Genomic DNA, 20,404 nt, shown 5'->3' with positions numbered 1-20,404 from the left:
CACAACCTCCTGGAAGGGGCCACATTACCCCGGCCACATCGCCATCTCCAAAGTGTGTGGCTTGGCAACAACACCATCGTGCACCTGTCCCTCTGCACCCTGAGGCACCGTCATGTCAGAGGTCACGGGTGTGTCGCGTGGGCCCCCAACCTGCAGCTGCTATCTGTGGAGAGGAATCTGCTACGGCAACTCCCACAGGGTGAGTCACGAGCAACAAGGTCAATGACACTATTAGGTACACCAGTGAGGACTAATACAACATCTTACCATAGGGGTGGGCAAAGCACGATTTTTTTTTTAATTGAGAAAAGCTGTATTTAGTAGCGGTATATTCTATATTGGACGGGCCAGATCATATGTGGACCACAAGCAGTACTTTGCCCACCCATGTTCAACACAAACCTCCACCAAGCCTAATTAATAACAGTGGTATAAGACAAAAAACATCTAAAAGTATCCTATTTTACCTACCTTGAATCAGTTCCACATCAAAAATGGGACAGATGTATTAGTTATGTATTCTGTCTGAATAATCATAATGAAACCTAACTCATCATCATAAAGGCACTCATTTAATAATGTTTATTATTGTGGCTATAGCATCATATTGTTGCTGTTTTGAATATTTTCATTGCCACTTCTCAGTATGCCAACTACAACCACAAGTGGAATGAAAAAAAGCGTATACCCTGACATATTAGGATGCGTTTTTAATCCTCTCATTTCAAATAGTTTTACAGTGAGTCATCAAAGCGGGTGTATTTTATCTGATAATGACTTTTTACAGCCACCATGATGCACCTTTAATGACCCCCCCCCCCCCAGTTCCACCTGCTGCGTAAATCCACTTTACAAGCTTTGCAGGTTCAGAGGTTTGCAATCTTTTTTGTAATAAATCAGTATGATTTACATTTGTTATTGTTTTTTCTTGGGCTTCTAACTAACACTATTTTAACTTTAGCTGCTTATCGTTAGCATTTTGTTCCACTCCTTTAGCTAATGGCAGCACTCTGCTTTCAATTCAGCTTTTATAGTACTTTATGTACTTTGTATACCTTTCTGTCATGCCAGGGTTGCATGCGCTTGAGGCCTTGGAGGTCCTGAATCTGTCCTTCAACCGCATCTCAAGTATTGGACCTGATGAGCTCCGTAACCAGCGTCGCCTGAGGGAGTTGCACCTTCAACACAACCTCATCAGCAGCCTACAGGCGCATGCCATCCAGCATTTAAAGCAGCTCAAGGTAAATAAACTCAAATTGTTATTGTATGGTGGTTTGGCCGATATAAGCCCTGTTTCAGTTACACTTTCTGAACAAAACACACAATGGGGCTTGTTCTGCGTACAAAGGTCTTACAAAGATTGTGGCATTCAACATTTACTCTACACGCACATATCAGTGCCCACATTGGTTATGTCTGCTTTTGTGCAGCTCATTAAAATGCAATTTTACAGTGGTTTGGGGTAATTTACACAGCACCTTTCATTTCAAAATAAACGCACCAACACATTCATGAACTTACTGCACAACATCGCTATGAAGTGTAGTGTGTCAGTTCCCACTCAGCCACATCTCTGCAGACAACATTCAGCAACTTTCTCCAGCTAAACTCAGACAAAACTGAAATTATTAACTTTTGTGGACCAAAGGAAGTGTTATTAGTTACCCTAAGACTCTTTCTGTAAAACCTAATCACCAGATTATAAAGCCAGATTTAGAGAGAATAATCCTTTTCAGTCTTTTCAGTGAGTCCTCTAAACGAGCAGTAAAACAATATCCAAAACTATATCCAAAACGCAGCTGCTGGAGAAACATATTTTACCTGAGCTACCATCTTGCGTGACATCTCATTCAAGCTCAATAATAGGAAGATGAGTTTTCGTTTTTTTGTCTTCTTGCCAGGTCCTCGATGTGAGTTTCAACAAAATGACCAGCCTCCATCCTTCGCTCTACCTCTCTCTGCGCAACATCGGTGCTGATGTTAGCATGGTCGGCAACACATGGCGCTGTGACTGCAGCATGCGCAGTATAAGAAGATGGATGGCCTACGACAGGAGCAGAGACCTTCATTCCCGGAGTTTGGTTTGCACTTCCCCATCCATCCTCGCTGGCAAAGACTTGCTACAGCTGGAAGACAATGATCTGAACTGCTGGAGGCCTGAAACTGAACCACAGCTCCACCAAGACATGATGGTGGATGAAGGCTCGGAGGTTCTGCTGTCTTGCGGGAGAGAAGGTAAAACGCTGAAAGAATCCTCCGCACAGTCAAACAATTCATGGGTCTTGCTCTTTCGTTGTAGATGCATTATGGTGGACACCCAGTGGTCCGGCTGTGAACACACCTCAGTGTACACTCCTCATTAGTGACGTTACAGTGCAAGACACGGGTCTTTACATGTGTTTGTCTAAGGAACATGAGGTTGTGTCAGTCTTTAACCTCCAAATCAGACAGAACAGAAATCCTCGAAGTGTATCTGGAAGCAGCAAACAAATGATCCCACAAGAACCAGCAAGGAGGTCAGCTGAAAAAAGAAATCAGAGTGCCACACAGTCTGACCTGACGTTAGCGGTCTGCCTGTCAGTCTTCATCACGTTTCTGGTCGCCTTCATCCTTGGAGTACTCGCAAGACCCTGTATCGATGTTCTCTGGAGAAGGGTCACCACAAAGAAAAGCTCCTCAGCATCCGACTCTGTCTCATCTGCGAGACAATACGACAACGAGGCCTACTCGGAAAGCGAGGACCAGGAGGAGGTACGAACTCATAGGGAAAGGAGAGTCACATTTAGCACAGTGGACTTCAAGGAGGACAGCAATAATGTGAAATATTATGACACTGTCGCCAGCAGTGGACAGGAAAGAATAACAAACGGTGAGGTCATCGAATGTGAGACAGTGATTGTTGAGAAGCACAGAGAGGACGATTCAGAAGATCATTCTGACAGGAGTGGCTCAGAGGATATGAGAGAGCCCTCAGGCCACAACCTGGAGGTTGTGCACTTTCCAAGTGGCAGTGAACTGGAGAAGAGGAGGAGAGGTTCATCATGCAGTTCTGGTTCCTCACATTCTGACAATGTATCACACAAGGTCCATGTTAAGTCTTCTCAGCAGGAAGACGACACAGTTCAACAGAGAGCCTATTCCTGCAAGTCAAAAGACGCACCTCCACTTTCAATCAATGGTATGAATGAAATCAATGGATTTTACTCTGAACCGCGAACAAATATTGGCAGCCAAGTAGCAAATCCTGAGCTGTGGCAGGACAGTGAAGAACAGTTTGATTTCAGCGATTCTGTCCGCAGCACATCTCCCAGAACCAGCAGTCGCATTGGCTCTATTAATTATCCCAAACAACAAAGACTAAAGAGAGAGGACTCCTCCAGCTCCAGCTCATATGTCAGTGACAATGAACCTTCACATTACACCGTCAACCCAGACTCAGAAGAAGAGCAGGAACTAGGAAGAAGCCACAGAGACGCAAAGGCCGCTGACACTCGAAGGTCTGATCATGGTGATGACAGACTGACACCACCGAGACCAAAGTACTCTTCTCCTCAGTCCAGTGACACTGATGAGGATTCCGGTGCTTATCCTGCTCATCGATCCTCTTCCAACGGTGAGAGTGATGAGAAACAGACCACAAAGAAGCCCACTATAGTTGTGGATGTTAAGTCACCATCAAAAAAGTCATTCTCTAGTGAAGATGGTGACTTTGATGTAACACATGTAAAAAGACAACAGGCACCTATGAGGAACGACTCAGAAACACACTGGCCTACCATCGATGTGAAGCAGATTCCACGCACCAATAAGCGTGTAGATATTAGAAGAAGTAATTCACCCTCAAGCAGTGACAGTGAAGATAGCACAAGACTAGACCCAGAATTGTGGTGGCCTGCAATCAATCTTAAAAGCACAATGCGTGTAAAGAGGTGTTTGGATATCAAGGCACCTGTAGGTGATGGTCAAAAGGAAAATCTCAGGAAGACGTCCAGGTCAGAGTTGGTAGGCATGTCAAGAATCCCACCTTTGAGTTCTAGCAGTGACAGCCAGGATGAGACCAAGGACATAAAAGTCTCACACAAAGGGGACGGTACCGCTGTAAGGCATCCCACTGAAGAAAGTTGGCCGGTGCTTGATCTTGAACACTTGGGTTTTAAAACCCCATCACTAACCTCAGACTTATCATCTGGTAGCGACGCTGAGGACGAATCAGTACACCTCACAGAGCTACCACACAAAGTGTCATTTCAAGAAGTCCCCCCAGAGACAGAAATACGTTGGCCTTCCATCGACTTTCAGAAAATTCCACACATCAAGAGGCATCTAGATATAACATCAATGCTTCCTGGTTCCGGTGACAGTAAGACACAAGGTCCTTGGCCCTCGCTTAATCTTGGGGATTCTTTGAGAATAAAAAGGCATCTAGATTTCACAGTGCCGTCACCAACTTCAGACTCATCGTCCAGCAGCGAGCATGAAATTACAAATCACATCACAAAACAGGCGCAGGGGGGCACAAATATAATGAGGTACCCCATTAAAGAGCCACCAAAACCAAGTTATGAATCACAAGGACTTTGGCCCACAATTGATCTTGAGGAATCTTTTCAAATCAAGAGGTGTTTGGATTTCAAAGTGCTATCATCAACTTCAGATTCTCGCGAAAATGAAACTTTGATTTGCATCACGAAACAGGAGCAACGGGCCACAAAAGAAGCTAGAAACCCCATATCACCAACAAGCCATAAACCACAAAGACGATGGCCCTCAGTTGATCTTGAAGATTCTTTCAGGACTAAGAGGCATTTAGATTTCAAAGTGCCATCGTCAACTTCAGATTCATTGTCCAGCAGTGATAGTGAGGATGAAACTACAAACCATATAACGAAACAGGAGCAAAAGGTCACAAATGTAGCTGTGAACCCAGTTAAAGTATCATCAATACCAAGTCATGAACCACAAAGACTTTGGCTTTCTGTTGATCTTGAAGGTTCTTTCAAAATTAAGAGGCATTTAGAATTCAAAATGCCAACACCTGCTTCAGATTCATCGTCCAGCAGTGACAGTGAACATGAAACTAATCATGTGATAAAGCAAGAGCAAGAGGTCACCAATGTGGCGAAGTACCCCGTTAAAGGGCCACTAACACCAAGTTATGACCCACAAGGACTTTGGCCCACACTTGATCTTGAAGATTCTTACCAAATTAAGAGGCGTTTGGAGTTCAAAAGGCCATCATCAACTTCAGATTCATTTTCCAGCAGAGACAGTGAACATGTAACTACCAATACCATCACAAAACAGGAGCAAAGAGCCACAAATGTAGCTCGCCATCCCATTAAAGGATCCCCAACACCAAGTCATAAACCTCAAGGATCTTGGCCCTCACTTGATCTTGAGGATTCTTTCCAGATAAAAAGACGTTTAGATTTCAAAGTGCCATCACCAACTTCAGACTCAGGGGCCAGAAATGTAAATAGGTACCCCGTTAAAATACCACCAACATCTCATCATGGTCCACAAGGACCTTGGCCCACACTTGATCTTCAGGATTCATTCCGAATTAAGAGGAGTTTAGATGTCAAAGCTCCGCCAATAACTTCAGAGTCATCATCTAGCAGTGACAGTGACCATGAAACAACTACTCATGTCACGAAACAGGAGCAAAAGACTACAAATATAGCTAGGAACACCATGAAAGCATCACCAACACAAAGTTATCAATCACAAGGACTTTGGCCCGCACTTGAACTTGAGGACTCTTTCCGAATCAAGAAGCGTCTTGACATCAAAGCAGCATCACCTGCTTCATATTCATCATCCAGCAGCGACAATGAACATGAAACAACTCATGTGGTAAAACAAAAACAGTGGGTCACCAATGTGACGAAGCATCCCGATAAAGGGCCACCAACACCAAGTTATAAAGCACAAGGGATTTGGCCCACACTTGATCTTATGGATTCTTTCACAGTCAAGAGACGTTTCGATCTCAAAGCACCGTCACCAACTTCAGATTCATCGTCCAGCAGTGACAGTGAACATGAAACAACTAATCAAGTGGTAAAACAAGTGCAAGCGGTCACAAATATAACTAACTATCCTATTAAAGGACCACAAACACCACATTATGAAGAACAAGGACTTTGGCCCATGCTTGATCTTAAAAGGTTTTCCCAAATTAAGAGGCGTTTAGACTTTAAAAGACCATCACCAACATTCGATTCATTTGATAGTGAAGACAAAATTATGAATACCATCACAAAACAGGAGCAAAGGGCCACAAATGTAGCTCTACATTCCATTAAAGTACCCCCAACACCAAGTCATAAACCCCAAGGATCTTGGCCCTCACTTGAGCTTGAGGACTCTTTCCGAATCAAGAGACGTTTAGATGTCAAAGCTTCATCCCCAACTTCAGATTCCTCCAGCAGTGACTGTGAACATGAAACAACTAATCGCACCACAAAACAGGAGCAAAAGACCACAAATGGAACCAGTCAATCCATTAAAGGACCAACACCAACACCAAGTAATAAACCACAAGGACTTTGGCCCACACTTGAACTTGAGGATTCCTTCCGAATCAAGAGGCGTCTTGACATCAAAGCACCATCACCTGCTTCAAATTCCTCATCCAGCAGCGACAGTGAACATGAAACAACTCATGCGATAACGCAAAAACAGAGGGTGACAAATGTAACTAGATATCCCGTTAAAGGGTCACCAACACCAGGTTATGACCCACAAGGACTTTGGCCCACACTTGATCTTGAAGATTCTTACCGAATTAAGAAGCGTTTAGGCTTCAAAAGACCATCATCAGCTTCAGAGTCATTGTCCAACAGCAGCAGTGAAGATGAAACTACTAATCGCATCACAAAACAAAAGACCACATATGTAGCTCGCCATCCCATTAAAGGATCCCCAACACCAAGTCATAAACCTGAAGGATCTTGGCCCTCATTTGATCTTGGGGATTCTTTTCGGATAAAAAGACGTTTAGATTTCAAAGTGCCATCATCAACTTCAGATTCAGAGGTCAAAAATGTAAATAGGTACCCCGTTAAAATATCACCAACACCGAGTCATGGCCCACAAGGACCTTGGCCCACACTTGATCTTGAAGATTCTTACCGAATTAAGAAGCGTTTAGGCTTCAAAAGGCCGTCACCAACTTCAGACTCATCGTCCAGCAGCGACCATGAAATTACAAACCACATCACAAAACAGGCGCACGGGGCCACAAATATAACGAGGTACCCCATTAAAGAGCCACCAAAACCAAGTTATGAATCACAAGGACTTTGGCCCACAATTGATCTTGAGGAATCTTTCCGAATCAAGAGGAGTTTAGATGTCAAAGCTCCAGCATCAATTTCTGATTCACCATCCAGCAGCGACAGTGAACATGAAACTAGTCCCATCACAAAACGGCAGCTAGGAACCACAAATGTGACTCGGCACCTCATTAAAGGACCACCGACACTAAATTATGAACCTCAAGGACTTTGGCCCACAGTTGAAATTGAGGATTCTTTAAGAATAAAGAGGCGTCTTGACATCAAATCGCCATCACCTGCTTCAGATTCATCATCTAGTAGCAACAGTGAGGATGAAAAAAAGTCAGTGAAGGTTCACACTACAAGCCAAGATCACGGTGGAAGATGGCTTGCACTTGATCTTGATGTTAAACGTAATCCTCGCATCAAGAGGCGACTAGACATCAGACCCTCATCGCCCCCTCCTATTTGTACTGCTAGCAACGATACCAAGGGGGAACCACCAGCCCACGTTGAGACTTTTGGAGACATTTCTACAGGAGCACAGTGGCCCTCCATAGATAATGGTAGAGGCCCTCGCATTAAGCAGCGCTTGGACTTTATACAGGCATGGCCCTCTGATGACAGACACGACCAGACATTTGAAGGAAACCCACCAAGCAGTTCAGATGAGCAAGACGACACACTGAAACTTCCTAGCGCCACAATGGCAAAGACTACACCCTGGCGAAATTTGGGCATTAACAGGCGTTTGGATATTAGAGCACCGTTACCACAGTCACATCCTAGTCCTTGCAACATTTCATCGGAGGCTCGCCATTCAGACTCTTCCACAAGTGATGGTGAGGACGAGAACAGAGAACCTAAAGACACGCCCAAGGGATCCATTAAATCCCCAGTTGTCAGCTTCCCCTACAGTAACGAGAAAGATCCCAAGATCAAATTAGAAAAGTATTCAGTTACAGAAGATGTGGGAGATAAACCCACCAGCGTGACACCAGAGATTAACCCTGAGCTTCAGTCACGGTGGGCCAACATGCACCTTGGATTTTCCCGCTTCAGAAAACGCCTTGAAATTACATCACACACACGTGAATCATCCACGCTGCTCTCATCACATCCACCTGACTTCCCGTCCTCGTCTAGGAGTGATAGCAGAGGAATCAAACACACAGAATCACCTCTTAGCACGGAATCCAAACACATTATGAAAGGTCAAGACAACACCGACAACCCAGGAGAAAGGGAAAGAGGAAGTGGCCGGAGCGCCCCCAAAACTGAGTGGAAGTCAAGCATATATTCTAGTGTAGGCGTGAAGGCTCCTTCTAGTCGAGAAGAACTGTGTTCATCTTCCAGCAGTGAGAATGAAGCAGAGTCAATACATTATACCAGACGAAGAGACAAATCACTGACTCCAACATCTCCTACCACGTTACCAACAGAAGTCAGCATCTTCCCTCATGCGAATATCAGCACAACTTCACAGACACGACCAGAGGCATCGGGCGGGATTCCCATGAAGACACCACAGTCAACAGATCACCCGTCAACCCTAAGAAAGGTGGAAGAAAAGGACGTGGCAATCGTATCACGTGTCAACAGCTCACCGATACCGTACAGGCGCTTGATTATCAAAGCTTCATCTCGACCAAGTGATACTTCCTCCACCACGGAATTGACTACACAACATACGTCTTCTTACAGCACACGGTATCAATACCCATCTCTTGGCCCAAGGACGGTTCCCAGTTCGAGCTTTCAGGACGTGCTCAAAAAACAGTTTAGACCCTTCAGGAGCACCACAGAGGCCCTACAAGCTGAGATACAGTCAACCAGTATGGGCAGCACACTGTCTGATCTCTCCATTGGCGGTCTGAGGAAGATCCCAGATGTAAGGCCATCATCTACCCTTACTGGATCTTTTACTGGCCAGCAGCAGGAACTACGGCCTACAAACATGACGCCAAGCAGTGGTTCTATGTCATCACTCAGCACCAATCCAATAGGGAAGAACACACCCGACAACAGGAAGAGAGGACTAAGCGCCCTCAAAGTTATGTCATCTGAGAGACAAACATGGGACAGCGAAGAACAAAGTGTGGACCCTCCAAGTGATACACCGACAAGCTTCCAGCATGAGTCACAACTACTACGATCTTCTAGCTCAACAAGCATGAGGAAGGTCACGGATTTTCCCTATGACATCCCCCGATACAGGACCCACACACAGCAAGCTCAGGAGATTCCGCCTCCTGTTCCTGAGACGCCACCGCCAGACGAGGCCATGGAGTTAAGATGGAGCTCAGCCCAGAAACAGGAAAACACAAGTTTCTACTCCTCAAACATCAGCCAGGTATAGTCAAAAAGCTCCAACCCAAAAGGATGGGGACCCAGGATGGTTTTTATTGAGTAAAAGGCAATAAGCTATTTTATTGTCAAATAAATATAACTGATATTAATTATATTGCTCATATTGTACTGAGACGCCTTTCCTATGTTCAATTACTGGTTCTATAATAATAGTCATGCTTATTTGAAGTTAAAAAAAGCAAAAAATTTTTTTTGTTTTGAGCCTTGATTTTTCAGAAAATTGCCAAATTCTACCACTTTTGATGTATTTGAGGTTCCATTGTAGGTTCTGTAGCCAATATATGTTTACCAGAATGCTAAATGACATGTTACAATGACTTGGATTGAATGTACATCCTTAATTATTTTTCATGATTCTTTTGTCATCTTTTGTTATGCCCGATTTTCTTTGTACATGTTGAAAATAAACTAGAGACTGGGCTAAGTTAATAAACCCTTTTTATTTAGGTATATAGACATAGGTTATAGTGAAAACCGACATATAGACACTTAGTTTACATACATATATACAGTTGGTACAAGCGTGTTCATCAACCTGTATTGACATGAGAGAATACTAAAAGACATTAAAACTATACACAAAACCTCGTGTCATTCAATTTACAGTGAAAGCAGGGGTGACATGTACAAGTGCAGGTCAACAGATGCACTGGCAATAAATTAAAAAAAAAAAACAACGGAAAAGACGGGCGTACGCCGCCTCGCTTTGTGGGCCAATGCAGGAGTGAACGCTTGTTCCACCGTGAGGTTACATGTGTTTTTTTTTTCCAGGTCTTACGAAACACAATCATGAGTTCCATTAGGAAATTAACAAACATGATTATGAATATCAAATCTAAGCACAAAACATTTCCTGTACAACAATAACAACAACAAAAAAAGAAAAGGCTGTCGGAGCTGCATGCAAATATTCAAATCTTTTGGACAATTCAGTCACACCACAGCCAAAGACAGAAAATCTATACAAGAACGTAGCGCTATGACAACTGACAGTGTGGCGTTTAGATCCTACAGGTGGTGAGCATGTTCTTCTTACCTTTGAACACTGTCAGCATCGAGAGGGGTGCTACTCATTGGAGGAAACCTGAAGAAACTATCGGTGGACTAAGGAAGACCAAACAAAATGGACACCAAGAAGTAGCTCTATAGACAGCCCACACAGGCTGGATTAAGAAATCTCTGCCCCCCGACACACACACACACACATCCCGGTATATGTACATATATGCGGCCAAGTCCAACCGTTTTGAGGCACAGTCACACGTTAATCTAGATCGGCCATCAAGAACCGATAAAATGCTGAAAGGTGAGGAAGGAGGGCGCGCGACTGGTATTAGCAGCATTGCGGTTTTGTTTGGTGCGAGGAGACAACAGAAGCAGAAGGGAAGTAGAAAGTATGACTGGCACAAGTAAACAGCAACCTGAAGTAGGAACCACTGTGTGCTTCTTCTTGCACAAGCAGAAAAGCTCACTGCACAGCTTATTTTCTTGAATATCGTCTACATGTGCTCAGGTCCAAGTGGACTTGTAAGACTTGATGGAACATCTCCAATGATGCAAAGCAGGAGGGGGGAGGAGCTCAACAATACTTTATCCGCTATTTAAAATGACGCATCACAGTGAGAGCCAATACTTCAAAAGGGGACGGGATGTAGTGATCATTAGTTAACCTTGCCGCCTCCCTTAAAAATCTCCATTCCCCCCCCGTAAACCAGCGTCGGCGTTATCATTTCATTTGTTTAATTGCTGATTCTTGTTGTTGGGGTCATCACAGTATTTTTTGTTGTTGTTTATTAGTTGCCACTTTCTTTTTTTATGCAGCTGTAGCTATGACATCTGCCTTTCCTTGTACCATTCCACAAACTCATCCAACAACACGGGCCCTGACGATGGGAAGGAAGGACGGAAGGAGAGTTGGTTAGCATCACAGCATGGTAACTAATAAAAACACATGGGTTACTTACAGGCGCCATCCTCGTCGTAGTTACTGAGGTCCAAGTTGATTGTCCGGCTGAACTCCAAGACGTTACACCATTGGTCTTTGTTGATGACTTTGTACTTGGATTGCTAGGAATTGGAAACGTACATTCATCACAGCTTTACAGGTGCCACACAAACTCTAAATAGGCTAAACCAGATAGCACCATTATGCCATCATGATATGTTCCAAAACTGCTATCATACCACTTTTCTTTGCCAAGTGGGGCAGTAGAAACTACCTACATTTTTAGCCATAAGTAATGTTTAAAGGGCACCTATTATGCTCATTTTTACACCCTTTGTATTGAGTTGTGGTCTCCTATAGAGCAGCTACACACAATAACCCGCATAGAAAACTTTTTTGATTTTCCATAATCTGCATTTTATTTGATTTGCCACCTCCGTGCATGCCCACTCCGCTGTGATTGGTCATACACCCAAAATGCTTCCTAACTATGAAAAATATAGGGAAGTCCACCCCTCTGTGATGTCAGGGCCAGTTTTACCACGCCTTTTAAAACTGAGAGTTTTGAGCCATCCCAAACTTCTTTCAGGACTCACTTCCAAATACACAAACCTCATTATCTGAAACCTTGGCATGGTTTAACACGATAATCCAACATTCTAACTACATTTATAGGTCAGAAAATGGAAAAGCCATAATAGGTCCCCTTTAAGGCTAAATGTTGGAAGCTGCAGCATTGCAGGCAACCTACATGGTGTGGTGACTTATGATGAAAAAAAAAAGAGGATGGAAAACCCCAAGAAGTAGATTTTCCACAAGGGAGGGGTTTGTGTGCGAATCACTTCACAGCGGACAGCTTTGTATTAAACAACAAAATACAAAACAACTCTGCTGTGCCAACTACCTGTCAGTCATCTGCAGACATGACTTCAAGTTTGATCATTTTGTGTTTCCTCACCAAATCAGTTAACTGAGCAGGATATTGCTGTTAAAATGTGACCCTGACGTGAGCACTGTAGCTTTAAAATTGTCTTAGAAGTACAGAGTGAAGATGGCCTGCCTCTAAATTGAAATATAAATCAGTATAATAATGTAATTGTACATATGGCGTCCTAAGACATCCTACCTCTAGAAACTGATTAAAGACAGGAAAAAGGGGCCACGTTTTCCCTAGCAGAAGCCCCAACATGCACTTGGCCGTGTTCAGGTCCAAACTCCTCTGGTCCTTCTCCTGTTCATGAAAAGGAGAAGCTTCATGAAATCATTGCAAAAATATCAGCCAAACAATGACATTAATAAACTTGATTTCACTCACTCTAGCAAAATCGAAGGCGTATCTATAAATGAGCTTGAAGCTGGTGCCGTCGTTGAGGACAGAACGCAAGTAGTCCAACGTGTTCCTCAGCCTCTCAGTGGAGTCGCAGCTAGCGAGAATGGATGGAGTCCAAGTCAAGACACAAGAACAAAACTTCAAACACATAGCACCATATGTAAATACGTACTGCAGCAGGCTCATGCCTCTCAGCCACTCCTGTAGGGTGAAGTAGCCCATACTCTGAGCATCCAGCTTCCACGCCAGAACCAGCATTACCACCTGAAGTACACAGTACAGTCATTGGTGTTATCTCTGTTAGTGTTTATTAGATCTTGTCAAGGGACAATACTACAGACTATAAACTTAGTAGTAGCAGTATACATTTACTAGCCACTGAAAATGAAAACATTTATGAAATAGCTGACAACACATGTGAGAAGCAAGATTGTGTTTTGTCTTGCTATGGTGATGATAGTATCACTGTCCTAGGATGCACAAGTGCTGGAGGCACCAGAGAGCTGCGGCTCATTGAGAGGAAACATGAATTCCAACATTCTGAGTAATGGCATATTCCCCTCCATGGTTGTTTTCTAACATAAGGAGTCCAAACACACCTCCAAGATGACAAGTAAAACAAAGCAATGAAGGCGATGATAAGTATAGGACCTGAAACCATTTGAGCACATGTGGGGAATCCTAAAGCAGAAGGAAATTAGCTCCACCTGCAATGTCATCATAGAGGACTAGAAGAGGATTCTGGAAACAATCCGTGCATATCTGGTGAGGATTAATGCAGTTTGGTGCCCATAATAGTCACACTATTGTTCACTGTGAGGTGTACTTACTTGTGTTGCCAGTTATTTAGTCTATAATGGCTGTGTGTTGACACTAATGTACTGTACACAGCAGCTGTACTGTACACTGACTACTCTAAGTTTGCTTTCTATGGTATTGTCCACCTGCTGAAATGTGAGGGCTGTACGCACATTGGTAGCAGTGAAAATATACTGGTGGGAAGCATCTTACATTCTCTGGTTCCACTCCAATGTCCTCACAGAACTTCTCCATCCCCTCTGGTCCCACCACATCATCACAGCCTATTTACAAACAAGACAAGGGTGAAGTCACATGAACACAACCATGAGCCTCACCCACCTTTAACAGCTGTAAAAAAAAAAAATCACCTGCATATTCGTAGAACCATTCCAAGCATCTTTTGTTGGAAAATGTCTCCTCCTCATGGATTAATGGCGAGTCGTTTTTTCTGAAAGCAGAAGGTGACAGCTGGGATGTTTAGGTCAGGTCTCCAACCTTTTCCAGACCAGGAAAATGTTAGTGCGGACTGACGTTGCCGTAATCCCCAATTTGAGAACCTATTGAGAAACTGATAATATCTATTTATTTATCTATACCGTACAAAACTAAACTTGAAACTGAAGCCTGGGAAATGCAACAAAATGGAAAGTTGTGAAGCATACAAGACTATTCAAGAGTCAAACTGCATGTTGAGTATGATCAATAGCTAATCCTCCAGCCCCACTAGTTAAGAACTACTGGTGTGATAATCTAGTTCTAGATTAGAGTGTTATAAGCTGATGTATAAAATAAGGAAAAGTTATTTGAATTAGAACCACAAATTGAATCCAGACTTAGTATTGGTGTTGGTATGATAATAGCATGGTGTTTGTATCAGATAGGACGGAATGGCAACAATGTATTAAATTCTCCACGCACACAACAAACACAAGCGGTTTGCGTCATTAGCATGAAAATCAGCAAGATGATGTGCGACCAACTTTGACCCTGATGTGACATTTACTACAGAGGTGTGAAAAAGTGTTTTCCCCCTTCCTGACTTCTTTATTTTTTTGCATGTTGTCACTTAATGTTTCAGATCATAAAACATTTAAATATTAGTCATTGACAGCAGAATGTAGTTTTTAAATCACAATTTTTATTATTGAGAAAAAAAATTGCCCAATAGCGCAGTGACGACTCATCCAAAAGGTCACAAAAGGTCCCACAACAATAACATCCAAAGACCTGCAGGCCTCACTTGCCTCAGTTAAGGTCAGTGTTCATGACTCCAATGATCCAAAACACTCAAACTAGTCCAGCTCTGAATGGCTGAAGGAAAACATAATGAAGACTTTTGAGTAGTTGAGTCAAAGTCCTGACCTGAATCCTACTGAGATGCTGTAGCATGACCTTAAAAAGGCGGTTCATGCTGGAAAACCCTCCAATGTAGCTCAATGACAACAATTCCTCCACAGAGCTGTAAGAGACTCATTGAAAGTTATTGCAAATGCTTGATTGCAGTTGTTGCTGTTCAGGGTGGCCCAACCAGTTATTAGGTTTAGGGGGCAATCACTTTTTCCACACAGGGCCATGTAAGTTTTATTTAAAACCTGCAATTTGTGTTCACTCATGTTGTCATTGACTAATTAAATTTGCTTGCTGATCTCAAATATGTAAGGGTGACAAACATACAAAAAAATAACAAATCAGGAAGGGGGCAAACACTTCCACGCCACTGTAAATGTCACGTAACTCATTGTGCATGTCTACATTAATGACTGTAAAAAGACGCAAAAACCCACCTGTCCTGGCGACTCTTCTTGGCTGACATGTCATCTCCAGCCGTGGGTCTCCTCTTTTTCCTAGGAGGCATGGCTCTAGAGCAACAAGCTAGGAATTATGCAGACAAAACATAATTACCAGGTACATTACACATGTACGACTTTATGTTGATCATAAATTACCTGATGTTTGGCTGTCCTGTCCAACGTCCTCGGTTAGGTTCTATCACAAGAGATGTTTGTAAGCAACAAGCAGGCATATAAACATAAACAGACCACACATGCTGGGATTATAACCATGCATTTACCAGCCTGTGCAACGTGTGGTGGATCTTATGGATGCTGGCCAGTGTAGTCAAGTGGGAATTCAGCTGAAAATCTGAATGTACAAAAAACAAGGAGGCCAATTTAATGAGCAGCAGGCTTATAAGCAAGCAGCAGACGAAGCCAAGAAGCATTCTTGCCCCCCCCAGTTTGTGCACGGAGCTCATCCGTATGCAGGCTAAAGTACAAGGATGCACGACGGTGACGTCACGGTGTCGTCAAAACTACTGAGACATCCATCGGCAATCACTTAAGTGTCAATAGAGGTGATTACTTAGCTTAAGAGAGGCACAGGGTGATGTCTTACACGAAATAGGGAGTGACTCTTGACGTGACTCGACAGCAAAACTTACCCCATCCCCCCAAAAACTGTGTGTTTATTTGAAGGTGCATGCAAAGCTTGTCGTCAAATTTCACCTGTGCATTGAAAAGCTGTCATCAACGGTGCTCGGTGGTTGATTTAATCCTCGCACGAAAAAAACGAGCTAGCACTAGCTGCATACCTAAAATAGCAGTGCAAGACGCGCAACTTGCAAGGAGTTTACAAAGTATCAAAGCGAGGTGTGTTGTTGGGATTTGTAGTCCATTTCCGCCATTATCTACGCTGACTGGACCGCTCAGCTTCAAGAGGCCGAACTACAACTCCCAGGCCTCGAAAAAAGTCAAGCGTCTCTTTCCAAGCCATCTGCCCTCAACATTCGACTCAACTGATTGCAAGCGTTTTTGCATTTATTTAAAATCATAACGTCGAGTGGATTCTGCGCGCCACCTCTCAAGTTAGCATAGACGTGTAGGTGTATGATTGAAAATGGCGTAGAGGCGTTTGGCCAATGCAGCTAAGCGGGGGAAAACCAAAGATGTTAACTCAACTGCGTCACAATTTTCACTCTCTAAATCCACGCAGTTGGCCACAAATTTGAGTTATTTCCACAATTGTCACATTCCACCCGTAAAATCGAAACGCCTTGCTTGGTCGTCAGTGAATACGATATGATCGCAACGTAGACAGATTAGCATTGCATAGCTTCACATTTTAAACAAACATCGGCTGCAATCGAACAGGCAAAACTGTGACGTTGCACGTAATTATACCTTCGCCAGAAGCGCAGTATTGAATTGAAGCATTGCATGTCAAATATAAGTCCATTTATACTCTACACGTTCTTTGTTGTCACTGGCAAATACAAAGAACCCGACATAATAGCAGGGAGTTCGTCAAATTCTGCAAAGCTAGGGAGATAAGCAAATGCGGCTTGATAATGACTATTTCTATTAGTATTCGAAACGCCTCATGGTGTAAATAAAATACTCTGTAACGTTACTACTTACTGGCCGCATCAGAGTGCATCTTTATGAAACATACAACTGCCTGTGGGAAGTCCGCAGACCGGCCAATGGGCGGAGCTCCTTCACGTAAACCACGCCTACAGGCCCATGGTTGAAACCGGTGGGCACGATTTCCGCCTGTGCTCTCTTTCCATTGGCTACCCAAGCCGTCTTGTCAAAGTGTTTAGGTAGCGAACATGTCGAGACCACGCCCCTGTGCGAATGCGATTGGCCAGTTCATCCATTGGTCTACTTTTGTTAATAAAAGTGTCAATCGAAAGTATTTCCGCTTGTGGGCGTGAAACTAGCACACGACGTTATGTGATTGGTCGGTTCAGTCACATGACGACCACCCACCCTGAGCAGTGTATCGCAGTCGTGTTGGTGGTGCGTTTGAGGACGTGAAGTAACGCCCATAACATAGCATTCTTTGTCCCTCAAACCTCTGCTCTTCAACGTAGTTTGGCCAAAAAAACAAACAAAATTCAACTGTTTGGCTAGTAAATGTATTCTGAATAATATTAAATGTGTTGTAACATCTAAACGTAAAACGTTTATACATCTGCATTGTTTGGGATATATAACCTTAATGAAGTAATGTTCGTGTGTGGGGCTTTGAATCTAATAAGAAGTAAAGTTGTTAAACTGGTAATTTGACCACTTGGCTATTTGTGCATTGTGTAAGATGGTTTTACAAATGATTTGAAGATTATATTTGAAGATTATATTATTATTACAAGGTAATGTATCAAATAGAAACTTTCTTCAGATACCAGGATAGCCTTCAAGATATCTATTTATTGTAAATACTGCCTGGTGTGGGCTCTGTAAGGCTATAATGGCATGAATGTATATTAGAATATATTACTATATACAGTATATATATTATACAGTTGTGGGAATGTGTCAGAACGTTGTATATGTCAGTGATTGATAAATTAGACCTTTTGTTTGCCCAATGGGGTGGAGTCAAAAAAGAATGACCAAGGAGAAGGGTTGGGGCACACAGTGTGTACTCAACTTGCCAGGGAGAACTACAGCTAGCAAAAAAACTACCTAAACGAACTCCTTCGCCATGAACTCTGAAGCAAGCGTGAGAAAAGAAAATGCAGTTGGTTCTGTTTCAGAAAACAGGGAGTGGAGGGTACGTTATTAAACATGCACGCAGTGCACACAAGGTCTTATAAACGCAGCCTAACTTGTCGAGTGCATTTTCTACCCAGTGCCCTTTCGGGGATGGACATATCCACAGAGAAGATGTGAGAAAGGTTTGGAAAGAATGCCAAGAGCAGAGCTTCTGGTACAGAGGTACGCAAATGTGTTCATGAACAATTTGGAATGCTGTTGCACAAGACGCGGAAGCGGTCGGGTTGAACTCATCCATCAAGCAAATGTGTTTTGTTTGTATTCTGCCTTATGCATCCAACTTCTGAAAACATTTCCATATGGGGACATGTTGTAACATGATAGCTATTAGTGCCCTGTTTAGTTACTGCTTGTTTGTCGAAGCACAATACGGAAATGTGATCTTTGACCTTGTGTTGAGATAGCCAGTCTAATCTTCAAGGGCACAAAGATACACAAAATTCATGGTTTGGTTCGATATGTTTCATTCATTCATTCAATCATTTTCTACCGCTTTTCCTCACGAGGGTCGCGGGGGGTGCTGGAGCCTATCCCAGCTGTCTTCAGGCGAGAGGCGGGGCACACCCTGGTCTGGTCGCCAGCCAATCACAGGGCACATATAGACAAACAACCATTCACACATTCACATTCATACCTATGGACAATTTGGAGTCGCCAATTAACCTAGCATGTTTTTGGAATGTGGGAGGAAACCGGAGAAAACCCACACATGCACGGGGAGTACATGCAAATTCCACACAGAGATGGCCGAGGGTGGAATTGAACTCAGGTTTCCTGGCTGTGAGGCCTGAGCGCTAACCACTCCATGCCGTGCAGCCTCGATATGTTTCAATTTTATTCAATTGACAACATTTTTCTCACCAAAAAGTACATAAATATGGACGCCTGTATCAAACTGTTCCATACAGATACACATATTGTTGCACCCCTACTAATCATATCAATCACTTTCTTTCCACAAACCACAAGTCTCAGTGCTTTTGAGGACTTCAGTGAATCTTACTTTCACACTGTGTTGTCCTTTTGTTTTTGTATACAGCTCTTCCCTTCTCTTTGGGCAGCATGGCCATCACAGGGGCTCTCATCTACAATGGTAGACATGAAACATGGAATACAGCAAGTATTAGTTACAATGACACGGCTTTGCTTTCATTAATTAATTGTATTTCTGTGCAGATGTTTGGAAAAAGTCAAAGAGATTTGGTCCTTTTCCCAAACTAGCAGGTGCGTGACCTCTATTAGTAAGCAGTCCGTTCTTTTAAGAATGCCTGATTGTTAGTGATTATGTTTGTCAGTGGCTGGAATCCTCGGTTATGCAATGGGAAAAGCATCTTATGTCAGTACCTGTCGTCGCAAGTTCCAAGAGCTCGGGATCGAACCAATGTTTGGACCCTGGTCTGGCCCTGGACAAAGATCCTGTCATCATGTGTGTGAAGAGTGTAAGAAAAAGACAGAAGCCCCACCTGCACACTAAAAGAGGTATTCATGTGCCATCTTTTGTTATGTCAATAAAGAATGCAAATTTGGTGTCTGAAATACAGAATGAAAATAAGCATCACAAAAAGTACATTAAGCATTTTTGTGTGTTTTACAAATGTAATATGTGTGTATTCCTCTACATTTTCAGCTTCACTCAGTGGTTCTCAACATGAACAATACAAGCAATATCTCTTGAGTCTCAAATGCCTAATAAAGACTTGGTCTGAACTTTTATGCGGTGTTGGATTCTTAAAAATAATCAGCACATACGACTACCAGGGAAGATGCAGTCACTCCACTTACTATAAGAAGGCAAACTAGCAGAAATAGGAAAGAAGAAGATTACTATAATGAGGTTTGGACATACATATCTAAATAGCTCCCTAAAACTGACAGGAAACACAGGGCACATCTGTGTGAATATTGTAATTAAATAAAGAATTTAGAGCATGTATTAATTAATTGTATTAAATATAAGAATGAAAGAGGAAAAAATGAAAAATTGATTGAGAGTTGAAGATATTGTGGGGTTAGAATCCAAGCATGTAGGGTTTAGGGAAATACGTTCTTAAGGGAAACATGTTTAGATAAAAGGATTTAGTTGTTCCCATTTTTAGTATTAATATTATTTTTGTTG

At 42.9% G+C, this 20,404-nt stretch overlaps 2 protein-coding genes across 7 annotated transcripts; one reads left to right on the top strand and one right to left on the bottom strand.

The window, feature by feature from the left end:
- Positions 1-10,067: 10,067 nt before the first annotated feature.
- Positions 10,068-19,312, bottom strand: dcun1d4 (DCN1, defective in cullin neddylation 1, domain containing 4 (S. cerevisiae)). Of its 5 annotated transcripts, none has more exons than XM_058073893.1 (11): positions 17,146-17,232; positions 15,801-15,871; positions 15,676-15,715; positions 15,514-15,601; positions 14,098-14,177; positions 13,940-14,010; positions 13,101-13,192; positions 12,914-13,022; positions 12,725-12,829; positions 11,618-11,720; positions 10,068-11,536 (listed from the first exon to the last, which is right to left on the bottom strand). In XM_058073893.1, exons 1-11 carry the CDS (start codon positions 17,162-17,164, stop codon positions 11,481-11,483), a joined length of 834 nt encoding a protein of 277 aa, XP_057929876.1. In that variant the 5' UTR covers positions 17,165-17,232; the 3' UTR covers positions 10,068-11,480. The 5 variants fall into 5 exon arrangements, with proteins under 5 accessions (XP_057929876.1, XP_057929873.1, XP_057929875.1 ...); XM_058073890.1 differs by lacking the exon at positions 17,146-17,232 and adding an exon at positions 16,909-17,139; XM_058073892.1 differs by lacking the exon at positions 17,146-17,232 and adding an exon at positions 16,234-16,879.
- ociad2 (OCIA domain containing 2) lies at positions 17,978-19,996 on the top strand. Of its 2 annotated transcripts, XM_058073897.1 has the most exons (6): positions 17,989-18,286; positions 18,366-18,450; positions 19,328-19,381; positions 19,465-19,512; positions 19,584-19,767; positions 19,916-19,996. In XM_058073897.1, the coding sequence occupies exons 1-5, from the start codon at positions 18,218-18,220 to the stop codon at positions 19,760-19,762; spliced, it is 435 nt and encodes a 144-aa protein (XP_057929880.1). In that variant the 5' UTR covers positions 17,989-18,217; the 3' UTR covers positions 19,763-19,767; positions 19,916-19,996. The 2 variants fall into 2 exon arrangements, with proteins under 2 accessions (XP_057929881.1, XP_057929880.1); XM_058073898.1 differs by lacking the exon at positions 19,916-19,996 and having other exon boundaries at positions 17,978-18,286; positions 19,646-19,767.
- The last annotated feature ends 408 nt before the right edge of the window (positions 19,997-20,404 follow it).

The sequence above is a fragment of the Doryrhamphus excisus genome, chromosome 5 (genome assembly GCF_030265055.1).
Source record: "Doryrhamphus excisus isolate RoL2022-K1 chromosome 5, RoL_Dexc_1.0, whole genome shotgun sequence".
Classification (NCBI taxonomy): Eukaryota; Metazoa; Chordata; class Actinopteri; order Syngnathiformes; family Syngnathidae; genus Doryrhamphus; species Doryrhamphus excisus.
Note: the sequence above shows the minus strand (reverse complement) of the source record. Positions and strands in the feature narration are given on the sequence as shown.